This window comes from Ailuropoda melanoleuca, chromosome 5 (assembly GCF_002007445.2).
Source record: "Ailuropoda melanoleuca isolate Jingjing chromosome 5, ASM200744v2, whole genome shotgun sequence".
Taxonomy (NCBI): Eukaryota; Metazoa; Chordata; class Mammalia; order Carnivora; family Ursidae; genus Ailuropoda; species Ailuropoda melanoleuca.
This window is the reverse complement of record NC_048222.1, coordinates 107,392,590-107,409,490: the sequence shown is the minus strand read 5'-3', so window position 1 is coordinate 107,409,490 and position 16,901 is coordinate 107,392,590. Positions and strand designations below refer to the sequence as shown.

At 40.2% G+C, this 16,901-nt stretch overlaps 1 protein-coding gene across 1 annotated transcript in view; it reads right to left on the bottom strand.

Annotated features, from left to right (window-relative positions):
• The window catches only part of LOC100475310 (mineralocorticoid receptor), a 154,061-nt gene that overhangs the window by 56,914 nt on the left and 80,246 nt on the right, over positions 1-16,901 (bottom strand). Inside the window, exons 3-4 of the mRNA XM_034661736.1 lie at positions 10,507-10,827; positions 9,082-9,226 (exon numbers count right to left, since the gene is read on the bottom strand). Of these exons, the coding sequence (XP_034517627.1) occupies positions 9,082-9,226; positions 10,507-10,827 (466 nt within the window). The remainder of the gene's footprint in view (positions 1-9,081; positions 9,227-10,506; positions 10,828-16,901) is intronic.

The window sequence follows — 16,901 nt, the reverse complement described above, 5'->3', positions numbered from 1 at the left end:
GGTATGCTTCCTGTGCTCTAGAAGTTTACAGTATATCTGGAGTGAAAACGTATATAAAACACAAAAAGCAGCAAATAATTGATATAGAAAAAAGTAATATAGAAAAAAGAGATTTGGGGCAAAAAGTCCCTCTTGATTTTGAAGGTAACAGAAGTCACCAGAAAGGAGGTGTCCTTTGGGTTGAGTAAGCGGTAGGGAAAAGGAAAAAGTTAGGAGCAAAGGCACAGCAGTGGAAAGAAAGGACTAAGGGAAGAGAAAGGTTAATTTAACTTGCAGAGAGTTTATGCAGAGAAGCAGCGGGAAAAAATGCTGAAAATAGCATTTTAAAATTAATTAGTTCATCAAGCACTTACTAATGCCAGATAGTATTCTAGGTGTTGGGTATGCAAAGATAAACCAGACAGTCCAGGTTCCTGCCCTCTCTGAGTCTATGTTATGGCAGCAGGAGACCTACTACAAAGAAAGTAAACGTGCTACAATGGGGAGGGACTGAGCAGATGGGTCTCTCGAGATCTGGTGGTCAGGTTCCTGAATAAGGCATATTTCCAGCTGAGACAAGAAGGTGAGAAAGGACCATCCTCCTGCCCAGAACAAATAGCAGGTGGAAAGGGTCAGAGAACAGGATGAGCTTAGATCGTTCAAGGAACCACGAGGAGGTCAATGTGGCTAACCAAGGGCGCTCCTAAATCTGAGAGAATCCAAACTTCACCTTATTATTTTAAATACCACTTTTTCGTGGCTATACACAAGGATGAAGCTTGGCTCCCTGAGTTATAGTCCTTGGAGGCACAGCAGGCAGGACTTCTTCACCTTGCGGCCCCACTTCTGCTATACCACCCACCCACCACCAGAGCGTGAACTCCATCTTCTTCCTGATGTATTCCCAGTGCCTACAACAGGGCTTGGTATACTGAAGTTGCTCAAGAAATATTTGTCAGATGAATGGACTGAATAAATACCACTTAATTCCTTCTCCCAAGAACAGGGTTCTTCTTCTCAATGAGAAGGCAGGGTTTGGTGAAAAAGAAGATGGGTCGAGGAATGAGTTAGAAGGTCTATCTACAGGTCTAGTCTTAATACTCTTCAGTGTTCTTGCCTTTCTCAGGAAAGGGCAATCCCTGACCCCTGCATGCTCATTTCAAGAACTTTCCTTAATGTGAGCAGTAACCCAGAAGCAGCATCCACACTCAAGCTGCCCATTTATTTAAGAACTTCCCTCCTCTCCACCCTTTTGTTGGAAATGTCTCGAAGTAACTTTTTACTCTGACTCTACTTCTTATCACTATGCTAGCTGGTTAAGGGAAAGAAATACTGTTTCCAAATTGGGAGAAGAAAGAAGGGAAGAAATACCTCTTGTTCTGCACCTACCCTTCCTCTGCTTCCATATATGACTGAATGCCTATTTCTCATTTGTAGCTTATAAAATACCCTCAGGCTTCATTGCACCTTTGCCACAGTTCCCTCTGCCTCGTCTCCTTCAGGTGGAAGATACCTTCCACACCTTATCTTTGTGCCAACAGGAAGGTAATCCCATTCTGCAATGTTTCTGCCACTTGCAGGCAAGGATTGACCATTTTCTAATTTGTGACATTGTTTTTTTGTTCAGGAGTGTCAATCTCAATAGTGTACAGGGGCTGGGCATGAGTGAAAAGAGCCAGGTGCAAACAGCAGGCAGCGGTGGGAACCATGGGAGAAGGGCAGCATGTGCACCCTCTAAAGGGGGAGCTGTGGCTCCTGTCCAACACACAAAGTGGCCGCACCATTCTGCCCCAGTCCTTGGCCCTCTAGCTGGTAGAACAGGGCGTGGGTTTCCATAGGGTCCAATGGAAAGATAGGGCACAGAAGGGGGACTTTTGTTTCCCTATACAGAACAGTGTCCCAGTGAGCACAGGGGAAGTAAGAAATCCTGTTTGAAAGCCACAGAAAGGGAAGAGAAGAGGGGAAGAGCCTCTGGGGATAGAGGGGGAAAAGTAAATGAAGCCAGGGAAGGGGAAGCTGACCCAGGCTCATCCTATTTCTGTGGCTCGCCTCATAAGAACTCCTGTCCCCCACCCATCACTGGCTCTCACCCTGCTGGAACGAGGGTCCAGGCACAGAAGTCACCTCAGGAATAGCAACCATGCTGCCTTGGGAGGGGTGGGTGAGGCCTGCCATGTTCTAACTCCATCCACTCCTGGCCTTCATGGGCACACCCTGATCCCAGCCGGCACAACAGTGACACGGCCTTGGAATACACAGCCTGAGGATGAGCCAGGCCTACCAGAGCTTCGGGACCTTAGGTGCAGAGGGTCCTCACGGGCACCGTGGCTTGGGGATGGCCCCTCACTAAGGACAACTGGACCATGGCAACACAGTGAGCCGCCACTGGGGATACAACAGGGACAGACGCACTCCATGAAACAGGAAATGACTGATACTGTGTCTACTTCCCTCCTGGTGTTGCCATCACACAGCCAATGGCGGGGGGGAGGGGTTCACCCTCCGTCACTACAGAACTAAGGTTAAGGAGTCCGAGTCCGGGGCAGACACACTCAGCGCTCACTTCAAGGGGCTCAGAAAGTGGCACCAAGACTTAAACTCTAGCTCCTACTGTCTCCCAACCAAATAAATGAATAAACAAAATAAAGGTTCAGGAACCACAAAGGCAGTGAAAGATCATTCAAAAACCATTTTGTTGGGCTACCACTTGAGACAATATAAACATGCTTTTAAATATACTTTCAATTCTAAAATACTGGCCAAGACTTCAAAGAGAGTGGTAACACTGCGTCTGCCTTTCAGAAATTAAAAAAAAAAAAAAAATTGGAAGAAATTTCATTACAGGCTTAAATGGGAGTTTTAATATGTGTACTGAATTGATAAGAAATTTGAATACTTGCAGCGATCTGTAGCAATATATGATAAGCTGTTTCAAGGTACAATTGAATAATTAATCATTTAATACATATTTGAAAAGTTTCGCATTTATAATAAGAAAAGTTCTATGCTAATTTAAAGTATTAACTCATATCTTCACCCCAATGCTTAATAAAAAAAAGATGGGAAAGACTGTTTTCCTTAATTATCCCCTGCTCCCCACCTTTCCTCCAACTCCAATAAAGCCAGTACACAGCGTAAGGATAAGATCTTCGGGAACTTTCAGATCTGATTCACAGAAGGCAAACACAAAGGATCAACTATTAAAGTTTTGTTCACGGTTTTAAATAGAGCAAAGCTTCTGGCATGAAAACTGCATCCCCCATCACACTTCTTTATCATAAACGTCATCCTCATAAGTAGCAATGATAACTTAGAAAGCGTCTTATAGACTAATTAATAGATTGTTCGGTTCATTTGTTCAATAATTCATTTATACGGCAAATATTGGTAGAGATCCTACTTTGCCTTGGACACCATGCCAGGTGGTGGAAATTAAAAACTGATGACGACAGAACTCGTGGTTTCAATGAGGAGGTACTAGGGAAACAAAGTAGGGATACAGACACCTAGGAGTGAGCTGCCGACGCAGGTGAGAGGTGGCCTGAGCCAGTGCAGGGTTAATGCGAGAGCAAGGGAGGATCCCGTGAGAGCTGATCCACCCTCGGCTGAAGGGCATATGTTACTTCCTTGCACAAAATGCCAGCTCCTTCCTTCATCTTGCGGAACGGTCTGCAAGTACAGGTACTGGCTGAGGGAAAGTATAGGGCCATGTTCAGCAGACAAGACTGCAAGCTGTTGACAGGCAAGCAGGGAGGTGTGCTTCCAGCTTTCCGGTTCATTGCTCACTGGCGTTTAACACTGGTAGCCATACTTTCTTTCTGGAAGCCCTCTCCTTCCTTAGGATCTGTGACCTAGCACACACTAGGTCCTTTACTGCTTCTAAAATGAGTTCAAAGTTTTGTATCTTCGGCTGGGACCTCTCTCTAAGCTTCAGGTGTGGATAATAACTGCTTATTTAATATCTTTCCTTGAATAATATTTGAAAGGCAATTCAATCTTATGTTTAAAACTGGCCTCACACTCTCCCTTCCAAACTCTCGTCCTCTACCCTTGCTCCCTTTTCCCAGGCAGTGACACCAAATCCTACCTAGCACTTAAGGCAGAGGCCTGGAAGTCGTCCTAGACACCCATTTCTTCCTCCCCTCCCCTCTCTCTACCTGAATCTGACCTCCAGCAATTCCTGGCGATTTCGCCTTTCAACATCTTTGCATTTCTCTCCGCGTCCCATCACTACACAGCTCTGCATGGAGCTCCTTCTTGCTGCTGGGTTTGCACATGCTGGTCCCTCAGCCTCAATCAACGTCCCTCCTCCTGTACTCCCTCCACCTGGCTGATACTAGTTTAGTCAATACCAGGGAAGCTTTCCTGACTAGATCAATACCTCCCGTTAACTGCCCCCAAAGTGCTTTCCCTTTCAATACTTAAAATCATAATTTTAGGATTCTCTGATCAATATCTGTCTCCCCGATTAGACCATATGTTCCATGAGCAGGGACTATACATACATTCTTTTTCCTATTCTAAAAGCACTGCTCAGAACATTGACAACAGTTAGCAAATATTCCTTCAATAAATGCAGGATGAGGCAGGCCATCCTAACTTAATTGTTTCCCTAAAAATACAGGGTCTATGATAGCACCCTGTGGTAGAGTTACTGATCAAGCTCTTGTTGTTGGTGTGATTTGATCAAAAGGTTTTATGTGATTTCCAAATGTTTTCTGAAGTAGGTTCTCCCCTTTCTCAGTATTGAAAAACACAGCTCTGCCCTATACTTTCTAGTTGAGAGAAACCTACAGAACTCTACGGTGGGGTTAAGGTCAAAGTTTTAAGAACAGAGACAAAATTTTCATGTAACTTTTAACTATTTATAACATTAGAAAGCCATTTTTGTGTTTCCATTTTATCTCTATTAGTATTTTTTACAATAGGCAAATGTACACAAAATGTATATGCCCTTTTCTATTTTTGGTTTCTTATTTATTTCCCAAACCTTTCAATTATGTTAATTTGGGCTTCATATATAAGCTGCATTCCCTTATATCTCATTTGTTAAAAAGGATTCTTACAATTTTGTACTTTTTTTGGAACCTATATACTTGGATAAGTGCATACAATTAAAAACTAATGGAGCACACAGAGGCACAGGCAACAAAAGAAAGAAAAAATCAACTGTACTTCATTAAAGTTAAAAACTCTAATTTTAAATGCCTCAAAGTATACTATCAAGAGCAAAGAGTCAACACAAAGAATGGGAAAAATATACAAATCACATCTCTGATAAGGGTTTAATATCCAGAGTATATAAAGAACTCCTAAAACTCAAGAACAAAAAGACAATCCAATTAAAAATGACCGAAGGACTTGAACAGACAGTTCTCCCAAGAAGATCTACAAACAGCCAATAAGCTCATGAACAGAGGCCTGACATCATTAGTCATTAGGGAAATGCAAATCAAAACCAAATGAGATAGGACTTCACAACTCCTAAGAGATAAGTCAGACAAAGAAAGACAAATGCTATATGATATCACTTATATGTGAAATCTAAAAAAGGCTTACTTGTAAAAAAAAAAAAAAAAAAAAAAAAAGAGTACAATAGTGGTTACTGGGGGTGAAAGGAGGGGGATAGGAGAGATGTTGTTTTAAGGGTACAAACTAGCAACTAGTAGACAAGTTAAGTTCTGCAGACTTAATGTGCAGTATAGTGAATGTACAAAATACTGTATTATAATCTGCAACCTTGCTAATGGACTAGGTCTTAATTACTTTTACCAAAAGAAAGAAATGACAATTATGGGACTTGACAGAAGTGCTAAGTATATGCTAAAATGGCAATCATATTACAGTCAATATATAAATGTCTCAGATCAACATGGACACCTTAAATTTACACAATGTTATATATCAAATATATTTCAAAATAAAAGAAAATCCCATCCCCAAATATTTTATACCTACCAGGATAGCTATTAAAAAAAACAAAAAAAAAAAAACCAAAACAAAAAAACCCCTCAAAAAACCCCAAAAAAACAAAACCAAAAAAACCCCCCAAAAACCCAAACCACCCACGGGCACCTGGGTTGCTCAGCTGGTTAAGCGTCCAACTCTTGATTTTGGCTCAGGTCAAGATCTCAGGATGCTGGGATAGAGCCCTGTGTCTGGCTCTGTGCTCAGCAGGGAGTCTGCTTGAGATTCTCTCTCTCCCTCTCCCTCTGCCCCTCCCCCATCTCTCTTCCTCTCTCTCAAATAAATAAATCAACCTTTATTTTTTTTAAAGATTTTATTTGTTTATTTGAGAGACAGAGAGCCAGTGAGAAAGGGAACACAAGCAGGGGGAGTGGGAGAGGAAGAAGCAGGCTCCCAGCAGAGGAGCCTGATGTGGGGCTCCATCCCATAACGCCGGGATCACGCCCTGAGCCGAAGGCAGACGCTCAACGACTGAGCCACCCAGGCGCCCCAAATCAATCTTTAAAAAAAAAAAAGCCCCAAACAGAAAATAAATGTTAGCAAGGATGTGGTGAAATCGGAACTCTTGTAACTGTTGTTACACTGCTGGTGGGAATGTAAAATAGTATCACTGCTGGGGAAGACAGTATGGCGGCTCCTCAAAAGTTTAACGTAGAATTACAACACGCTCCAGAGTTTCCACTCCTAGATATGTACCAAAAAGAAATGAAAGCAGGGACAGATACTAACGTACAACTGTTTGCAGCAACATTACTTACATTAGCCACAGGTGGTAAACAACCCAAGTGTCTACTGACAGATGAATGAATAAACAAAATGGGGCCAATGCTCTTTACTTGGTAAAAATAAATAAGGTAGTTATATTTTATAATGTTGCAGCAAACACTGAATCAGTGAATACTGAACTGTTCCCCCTAAGGGAAATACAGGGTTAGGTTATCGAGAGCCACAGGTCACTTTGATCAACGGATCTATACGTAATCCTGCTCGATGTGTATTTCTGTTTAAGGGCACCTTATTAACAGATATATAGCTGATTCATTAGCATTGAACTTAAAGCCAACAGCACTATAACTCATGCCTGCAAGAAGCTTATCTAAGACCTATATTTTTTCCCCTAAGGCACATCTTGCTTTAGGAACACTAGATAGCACCTCAGCACTCTACTTAGAGGTCATTCTGAACAGTGAAATCACCAAAAAAAAGCACAAAAATGCAAAAAACGTGGTAGTAAATAGACCATGAAAAGGCCACTTGTTCACAGTATGAGAACCGAAACAGAAAGGCAGAGAGTCTCAGCTGAAACGTACATGCCGGGTGAGGCAAATTTATTGCTGCTCTGGGCACATCTGCGAAGGACTGTGGAAGTGCTGTGAGTACTGACTCTAGGGCTACAAATAAACGTAGCCAGAAGGTCAATTCACAGATACAGAATCTGCAAACAATGAGGATCGATCCTATGTACATACATCGGAGTATCATTCGGCCATAAAATAAAATTCTGATACATGGTACAATACAGATGAGCCTTGAAAACATTATGCTTCCGTGAAATAAGCCAGACACAAAAGGCTACATATCGTGTGACCCTACTTGTGCGAATTACGTAAATAGGCAAAGCCATGGACTAGAGGTTATCAGGTGTTTGGGGGCAGGGGGGAGACTGTGGAGTTCTCATTTAAGGGGTTCAAAGTGTCTGTCTGGGACGATGAAGAAGTCCTGGAGATGGAAGGTGGGGACGGTTGCACAGCACTGTGAATGTAACTAATGCCACTGAACTGTTAAAAATGGCTCCCATGGAAAATTTTTATGTTATATGTATTTCATGGGAAAAAATTAATAGATGTACTCGATAAGATGGAATGGATCACTGAAATCTCCTGTTAAAATCAAGTGGAGACACGCTGGATGGCATGGAGTAGAGATTCTTGTTTACCCACACTTTTAAAACAAGGAACACGTTTTTCTTTTGGTTTACAGACCATATTTGAAAACAGGCTTACTATTTAATAATATCAGCTGACTAATGAGGAAAACAAGTAAATGAAAATGTGCATGTCAGTTGTTTGGCCTCGCTTCATGCTTTTGGTGAAAAATTATGCAGTAGAATTATTCTTTCTGACTAATGGCCAAAAGAAGGGTCACCTTGAGAATCAACAACTGATGTTTCTAATTTATATTGGAATAAAACAGTCCTTGTGGCATACCACATTGGGGTGAACTGGACTTTGTAGGGAAATTGCTATGGTACCATTTAGGTATCTTGGCACTATGTGTCCACTTCTAATCTCTTGCATTGCTTTTCTTTCTTTTATCACCAATCTATTTCTTATCCTCTTGTTTCCGTACTGAAAACCCCTATTTTCACATCTAGAGAGAGCCATCTGTTGGAATATGGCTGTGGTTACTATCATAATTCAAATGTTCCTTTTTTATGTTAGGTGTTTCTTGACCCAACAATGACAAAGAAGCATGGCTGGAAACAAACATACACGAAATGCGCTAATGTGGAATGCAAATGGTGCTGAAATGTAAACTTCACATAGGACGGAATTCACGGCCAAAGAAATCGCTTACAATTCTTTTGATCTTTTAAAATGCATCATAAAACTAAAGACGTTTCACTACAGAGAAACATTTTGGCTTTTTTTATGATTGCAAAGAAGGGTAATTATGAGTGTCATGAAAACACACGGAGCAGCTGTATACTGTTAACAATAGAACCACTCTATGAATGCGTGCAAAAACTGGCACTTCATACATTCACATTTCCTAGAAATTAGATAGTCGTCTCAACTGGAGGAGATACCAAAAGAGACTGTTTTCTATTAATCGTGGCTTTGTACCAGTCAAGTTTTTAGAGCCAACTGGATCATCTTTCTTTTGGGACAATTCCCACATACTATTATATGAGATCTATATATACTGATTTATATATACTCAGACATGTGCATGGTAATTCTGCAAAAAGTAATTTTTAAATTCTTAAATGATAGGATTTTTTCCTCTTAAAAATGCTAGTGTCAGTGGATTCTTTCACAAATATACATATGAATTATGTTTAGAAATCATAAAAAAAAGCATAACAAATAACTCTGCAGTTTATTTTATGAAGGCTAATTAATAGGTACTTACTCATTAAAGACTAGGTCTGGCGCAAAATAGAGAAATTGGCTGTTTGTATGTTTGTACGATCTCCAGCTCAAGGCAAATGATGATAGACACATCCAAGAATACTGGATTAGGGTAATTTGGTCCTCAAGAGGCAAGTTTCTAAATCCTGAAGAACAGAACAATTAATCACAGAAATACACTTAGCATTTAAGTACATTCCAGGAAGAAGCTTCTTAGGGCAACCCCAAACAGTCACCTGTCTCTAACAGACTCAAATTAGTTCAACAGTCATTTAAGGAGCACCCACTGTCGGCATGTCCCTGTTCAACATTTCATTCTAAATCCACCATAAATTTTCAATGAGGGTGAACTGCCAGGACAAATTAAACCAGGGAGTTCAGGGAGTTTCATTGTGGATAATGGTCTAACACCCTTGGTTAGACTGAAAGAATTTATATTAACCTGTACAACTTGCTTCACTCTACGTTAACGTAACATTAAAATAAAGAATATTTTAAGAACTGTCAATTCTTGCATATCTGCTACAATGGTGGAAGATTTTAATTTTCGTGCATTTGGGGTGGCTGAAAAAGTATTATTCCTTGTTTCCTCTCTTCTGGGGTAGTACCGGACTCCAACAAAGTTGTGAGGTAGAATGAGCATCCTTGGCAACTGTCCTGCCCTCTCCCACAGTCTTCCCATCTGGGCCTAAATTAGCCCTTCTTTTGTTCCTTTTCTCATCTCCTGTATCCCCAGGGGCACCACAGTAATCTTCCATTTGTAGAGTTTTGCTGGAGAAGCCCGTCTTCAAAGAAACAAGCATCAGAGCTTCCCCGATCTTTTTCTTTAGGCCCTGGCTGACCACAGGTGATCCAAGAAACTGCTCTGATTAGTGAACTGGGACAACGGGATAGACATTCTACGTGATGTTTCTGTAGATTAACAGGGGCCTTATTAATAAAACTCTAGAGCACAAAAAAATGACTAAAGTAGGAATTTCAAGGACAATTTAAAGGGTGCTGGAGGTAAGATGATATTTTCAGAACAGTCTCTCTGGGTCTCATACAACTTACTTGATAGGTCTTGGTTTCCTCGTCTGTGCTCAGATTGGCCCTGGTTACACGCTGCTCATCATGGCCTCAGCTTATGCTCTTACAAACAGAATGTATTTTACCTTGTGAATATTTGGGGTCTGAAATGTCCCCTTTCAATCATCAACACAAGAAATGTCTATTAACAATAGAACCCATAGCCCTAACATCTCAGGAGAAATGAGCACATGAAGGGAGTTTCCCTACACACTCAATTAATTAGATATTGATGAAAAAATCTGGTATGAGGATTTAACAGGAAGCTAACTCCAACTGCACTGTTGGAGATGGTGATGTGTGTTGCCCTGACTTCTCTACTGCAGGACGCAGACCGTGACAGGGGAGGCAGTCCTACCTGGAAGTACCTTTGCCCACTTCACGACTTGGATCATCTGTTTGCCTGCTAAGCGGTTTAGAGTGGAGAGTAGGTTTTCGGCTGTATCTGGTTTTGAGCTGTCATAGCCTGCATACACAATCTCAGGCTCGATGTTTTCAAGGATCATAACAGGGGAAGGCGTGAGTGCTCGTGAGATTGTGGAGAGCTGAGGAACCAGCGCTGTGTTGACTGAGGGCTCTTTCGCGGGAGCGATGTACGTTGTCCCTTCCTCGGGGCTCTGGGGGGGCGGGGGTGGGGCGTGAATACCTTTTAACTTGCCCAACTTCTTTGACTTTCGAGCTGTAAAAAATTATAAACAATAAGGGTAAGTTTAGATTATGTTTGGGATACATTACATGAGGTAAGTTACAATTAAATACTAACTTAAATTGATTACTTTTCTTCGAAAGATGTCTTGCTGTACTAACAGAAATAGTCCCTTTTCAGTATTTTTCTAATACCAGGCACAGTCCTAACTATTTCATAACAATTAACCAATTTAACAATTTTATGAGTAGGTACTATTAAGATTCTTATTTTATAATGAGGAAACAGACCAGAGGGTTAAAAAATCTGTCTAAGATCACACAGCTAATGAACACATGATAGAGATGGCAGTTCAGAGGAAGGAAAAATTACTTCATATGCTAATAAGTTATATATGCCTCAGTTTATCTTACAGAAGCCAGTAATTTCCACTATTACCCACCAACAAGTTGCCAACAAGTGCCAGAATGGGTCTTATTATTTTAGTGCTGTCTTGGCTCCCTCTAATTAGCTCTCTCTGGCCCCTTTACTAGTTCTTTGTGGTGCCTCTCTACCACTTATTCTTCCTGTTCTGGTCTGTGTGCAATCGCTGGCTTATGCATAGTTATTTGGCGTAAATGCTGCTAGCCCTATATTCCCAGCTATACTGTGAACCGCCGAAACACGATGATTGGGTGTCCCCCCTCATTTACAGCCCCTCTGGCACCTCGGTAAATGCTATACCTGGAGACAGTGATTTGTAGATTTCCACTGAATTAATGGGAGCACAATCAACCCCAAAGCAAGGCAACAAAAGAGAATAAATTAAATATGATTTAGATGATTTCAAATTAGAGAGCTAACTACTACATGTACAGGAATTAATGCTACAAAAAATCAGGTTTAAGTTAGACCAATACACACAAATAAAATCTTTAAAAATCTGTGTCATTCTATATTTTTAATATAAACAATTCACATATATAATCTAGAACTAAAAAAATATAATACTATAATGGAATCACACTTTAAATTTTTTGGAGAACATATTATGTATGAGTGACCTTATGTTTGGATTTGCCCAGAACAGTCCTGGTTTATACTGGTTTTCCCAGCATGATTACCAGCAGCGCCTTGTCTACCCTTAGAAGTGCCACATTTTGGACAATAAATATAATGTCATTTAACCAAAGGGTCAGTATCAAGTTTAATATCAACCGTTTTTCTTTCTCATTTCCTTCAAGGCTCTTGAAATAGACAATGAGAAATGAAAGACTGAGGAGGTAGGAGGGAGACTGGAAGGCAGATGGGAGGACTGGGGGTGGATGGCAGGTGCATGGGGCAGATGGGGAGACAGAGAGATAACTGGGAAGATGGATGGATGACTGAATGGATAAAAAGGATAAAAACTGAACTTCGAGCTATGGTGATAACTTATTTGCAAATGCAAGGTTTCCAATTTTACTGAACACTTTATTTCAAAATTCTTGAAGGACCAGCCACCTTCAACTTAGTTCTAACATGTAAGGGACTTCTAGCATACAAATTTAATATAGAGCAGAAATATGCCACAGTAATTAACTTTAGATTTTAAAAAACAACCATTCATGATTACAATTGTGGCCAATAATATTTACCACATTCATCACGGAAACACTTACCAATTTAGATACAAGACAAGCTACTAGCCAACAATACATCTATCTGCCACACATCCATTAAATATTGGAACTGGGCTTAAAAGATATAATTCCTATCTTTAAAGAGTTTAAAATTAGCAGAACAATTTTAAAAGTCTTTTCAAATCATTTCATTTCTTTATAGACTACCTCCTTCAATAAAAGATTCGTGGCAGAAAAATCTGATTTTTTTCGGAAGTGTTTCAATGAGAAGCAAATGTATCATATACGCTAATGGGAAGCTGTGAATGAGTCCTGACCAGGAGTGCTGAGCTTACAGTGGGGAACTCAGATGCTTCTGAGGAATGGATGGGTGAGAAGCCACCAAGAAAAGAAATCAGCCAAGTGCCTCATCAAAAGCATATATTATTTGGGGAATCAGATACTTGGAACTGCCTATGTCACCTAAAATTTTCTCTAAGCCTCAACTGATTCATCTGAAAAATGGCAATGATAGGGCTTCCCTCTCCTATCTCACAGAGGGCTAACTGGGTAAGAAAAGTAAAAACGTGTTGAAAATTATTACTAACACCTGAAATAATATTTCAATGGTACTTCCATTCTTTCCATAGTTTTGCAAATATTTAAAATATTCCAGTTCATTAAAATGTCCTCATTCGTAAGACTACATCTAATGATAACTATAATTTGATTGACTAGAAATAGCCAAGGGTTATATTTTCAACTTTTATTAAAAGTGATATTTGCTTGCAAATTAATTATAAAATTCATATTTGTTTTAGGCCTTAGGTCTATAATGCTGTGTTTATTCTCATGGCTGATTTAAGGTCAATGCCATGAAATATCACGAAGAAGAAAGCTTAACGTTTTCTCCAGCACTTCTCCACAAGGCTATGTCCTGTAGCATAACCTATTGAGCAGATTATCAACATTCTGTTTAGATTTTTAAGTTACATTTAACTTTACCCTGTGATTTTTATGAATATATGTGGGACACACTTGGAATTGAGTAATAATTTGCATTTATTTAAATAGCTCAAGGTAATATTTTCAGTGTGCACATTCTGCAGCCCTGTGTATTCATCCAATATCTTCTCTAAAAGCACGGGGAGTTACATAATTAATTACACTTTTATTACTCAAAGTAGCCTTTCTAAAATGCTTGAAAATTTTATGCTGCTTTTTTTTTTTTTTTAAAGATTTTATTTATTTTTGACAGAGATAGAGACAGCCAGCGAGAGAGGGAACACAAGCAGGGGGAGTGGGAGAGGAAGAAGCAGGCTCATAGCGGAGGAGCCTGATGTGGGGCTCGATCCCATAATGCCGGGATCACGCCCTGAGCCGAAGGCAGACGCTTAACCGCTGTGCCACCCAGGAGCCCCTATGCTGCTCTTCTAATACATGCTGTATTCTAAAATGAAAGCTCCTAAAGTTGGTAATAGTGTCTTATGTGTTCTTATAACATCCTTTCCATGATGCTTATGGGTACTCAATAAATGTTGAATTTATTTCAAATTCAAATTTTAATAAACTTTAATAAATTATTATACTTCATTAATGGAGCTATGCTATGCAGCTTCCCTTCTAATCCTTTTCTCTTTATCTAATATGCACCAATTTTATAATTTGAGATTAGCACAAGCTTCAAATCCAAGTGTATAATTAAGATGTTTGCTAATTACACAGGAAAATCTTTTGCCAAAGATCCTTAATAAAGCATGTTTCCATTATCCAAAGCATCAGTGAACATAAATTTGGGTTCTTAACACTGCCTACCAACCACCTTACTAAATTAACATGTAGATAATGGGCATTGGGCTTGGGAACGCATGCTCCCAGGTGGCCAGAGCCACACTTCATTCCTTAAGTGCCAGCGACAGCTGTGGGTGGGAGGGCGCACATGCACAGTGTGTGGGGGGGTGCATTAATGTGACTGTAAACATGTCCCAGTCCCACTTAAACCTAAAGGAATTTCACTTGTTCTACCTGGACGTTATAGTAACTAGTATGTGCTTACTGGCTGCCCTCAGCTGCCAAGTCCTTAATTACGAACAGCATCTTGGCAGCCACTTTTTCCTGGCACTGCTGGGAGACAGAACTCTATAGATCTCCGTGAACTGTTCCCCCAGGAGCTGTGCAACGGGGAGGTCCTGCTTCCTATCCTGACTAATATGCAGAAGCAAGCAGAGAGCATCTAGCCGGACCTTCTAAAAAGTGTGAAAAATTCCCAATCAGACCTCATGATTCACAAAGGCCTTAAACGTAGCATGGCAAGACTTATTTTTTGGTTTACTCTCTCTTCTGAGGCTGACGGGACCTGTAAAATACCTTTATGACAAACTACTGATGGGGTAGAATGATGGCTGGCTAGGAATTCTATCATTCTTGCATCTCATAGTAAAATGAGGGGGTAAACAAGGTTCTCCTAGTACTTTCATTGTGATTTTTCTCAAGTATGTTCAATTAAAGATACTTTAGTCCTAGAAATGGGTAATTAGGACAGCTTTCTTGTTCTTGTCCTTCTTCTGGAGTAGAATAAAAGACTGGTATGGGATTTTTTTCAATCACAACGTTTCACTGGAAAAATTTAAAGTGAGAATTCTGTAATTTTAGAGATGCTTCATCCCATGTCTTGAAATTTCAGGTCTTCGTAGTAAATATTAGAGAGGATAGCCTCAGGTTATATGAAAACATGTGTTTTCTGTTCACAGGCCAAATATGACTTCTGGTTTGAACCCACAGGACAGTTACAGTACCCACTCCATAATTCTTCTTTTAATAGCCCACTTCTCTTGCCACCCTTGCCTTGCTCATGTTTTCCTATCCTCCTCATCCTCTTTATTTGAATGACTTCTCTTTGCCTTTCTACTTCCAGAGAAGGCATACTCAGAGAGCTGGGGGGACAACCAAGTATTTCTGTGTTGTAAAACCAAAGGAAGGAATGTCATTTGTCTACAGGTTTAATTGGTTTCACAGCAAAACCGCTCTCATTGGTACTAACAGGAAAAAGAGCATCTATTGTTCACAAGGCCATATGCACTCCTGGAGCTGGGGTGAGCACCCACGGGTACCCTGCTTTATGAATAAATGATTAGCTTCTCAATTGATAATAAAAAAGTGGCATTTCAATTGTTTGTAAATACTCCTTGAGTAGTTAAAGAACTTGAAAACAAGGTGTTTTAAAAAGTATCTCTAAACATTCTCACATTAATGTACATAATTTAATAAATTAACAGGCATTACTGATGTTAGTAACACAGAAAACATGCCAAGGCAAACTCAAATCCAACTTCTGACCACTTTAAAAGACATTCCACACGTACAAACACACACACACACACACACACACAATGGTAACTGTATGAAGTGATGGATATAGTAGCTTGTGGTAATCATTACAACAGGTATATTTATATCACAGTATCACAGAGTACACGTTTAATATATATACTCTTTTATTTGTTAATCATAACCTCAATAAACCTGGTGAAAAAAGATGTTCCAAATTAGTGGATCTCCATATATTATATTTTGATGTGTGTATGAATATCCATAGATATCTTCACATCTATAATAAATATAGTTTCGTTGCTATTGGAGAACATGTTACTTCACTACTTGGCCCATAACCACTATCTACCCACTGTGTAAAACGTGTCTTGGTTTTGTGAGCAGTGCGATGTTGAATAACAAGATCTGAGCCTGGGCAAGAGCGCAGAATCTTGGGGAAGGAAGCTGGATCAATACACAAGAAAGTAATTAGGTTTGTAAAACAGGCTGTAAGTGTGGGATCAGCGATACTGACAAGATACTTGGAGAGTCAGACGATGGGAGGGAGAAGTTGTTTTATCTTTCTGTGGGAGGTCACATTTTCCTGTATCCCTCTGCATTAATTCCCACCATGCTCTGGTTTGCTTCTGGTGTGATTCAGATTACACTGAAGACCCACGTGGACCAGGCCACCTTCCTGTGTAGGGATCCACCCAAAGTTAAGCACCACTGACTCCTCTAAGAGGAGAGTCCTCCAGACCAGAAGCCAAATCTCATCAGAGAAACTCAAAGGAATCCAAAGCAGCCAGAATAGGGGTTTATTAATTTTGCAGAGATAGTAACAAGGTTCTAGAAGATAACCACCAATGACATATTCTGATACTTCCCCTGCTGGAGACAGGAGGTCAGAAAGGTGCAAAGCGAGCATCTGCCTACAAGGTACTTCTGGGGCTAGACAGATGATTAATATTGTTTTCATGGCATTATAGTTTCTGTAGTTATATATATCTACTATGTTTTCCTCTTTACTTAGCAACATTTTTTTCCTCTCTTTATTCTTTTAATGCCAGTCAGACTCAGGAATGTGTGTACAATGAGGCTGTGTGCAGACAGGTTCCATCTTGGGCCAGAATTTCAAAGATAACATAGCAGGTCTTCTAGGTCTGGCCAGGCTGGGACTACCTTACACTAATTTTATTAGTAGGGAAATAGTGATAG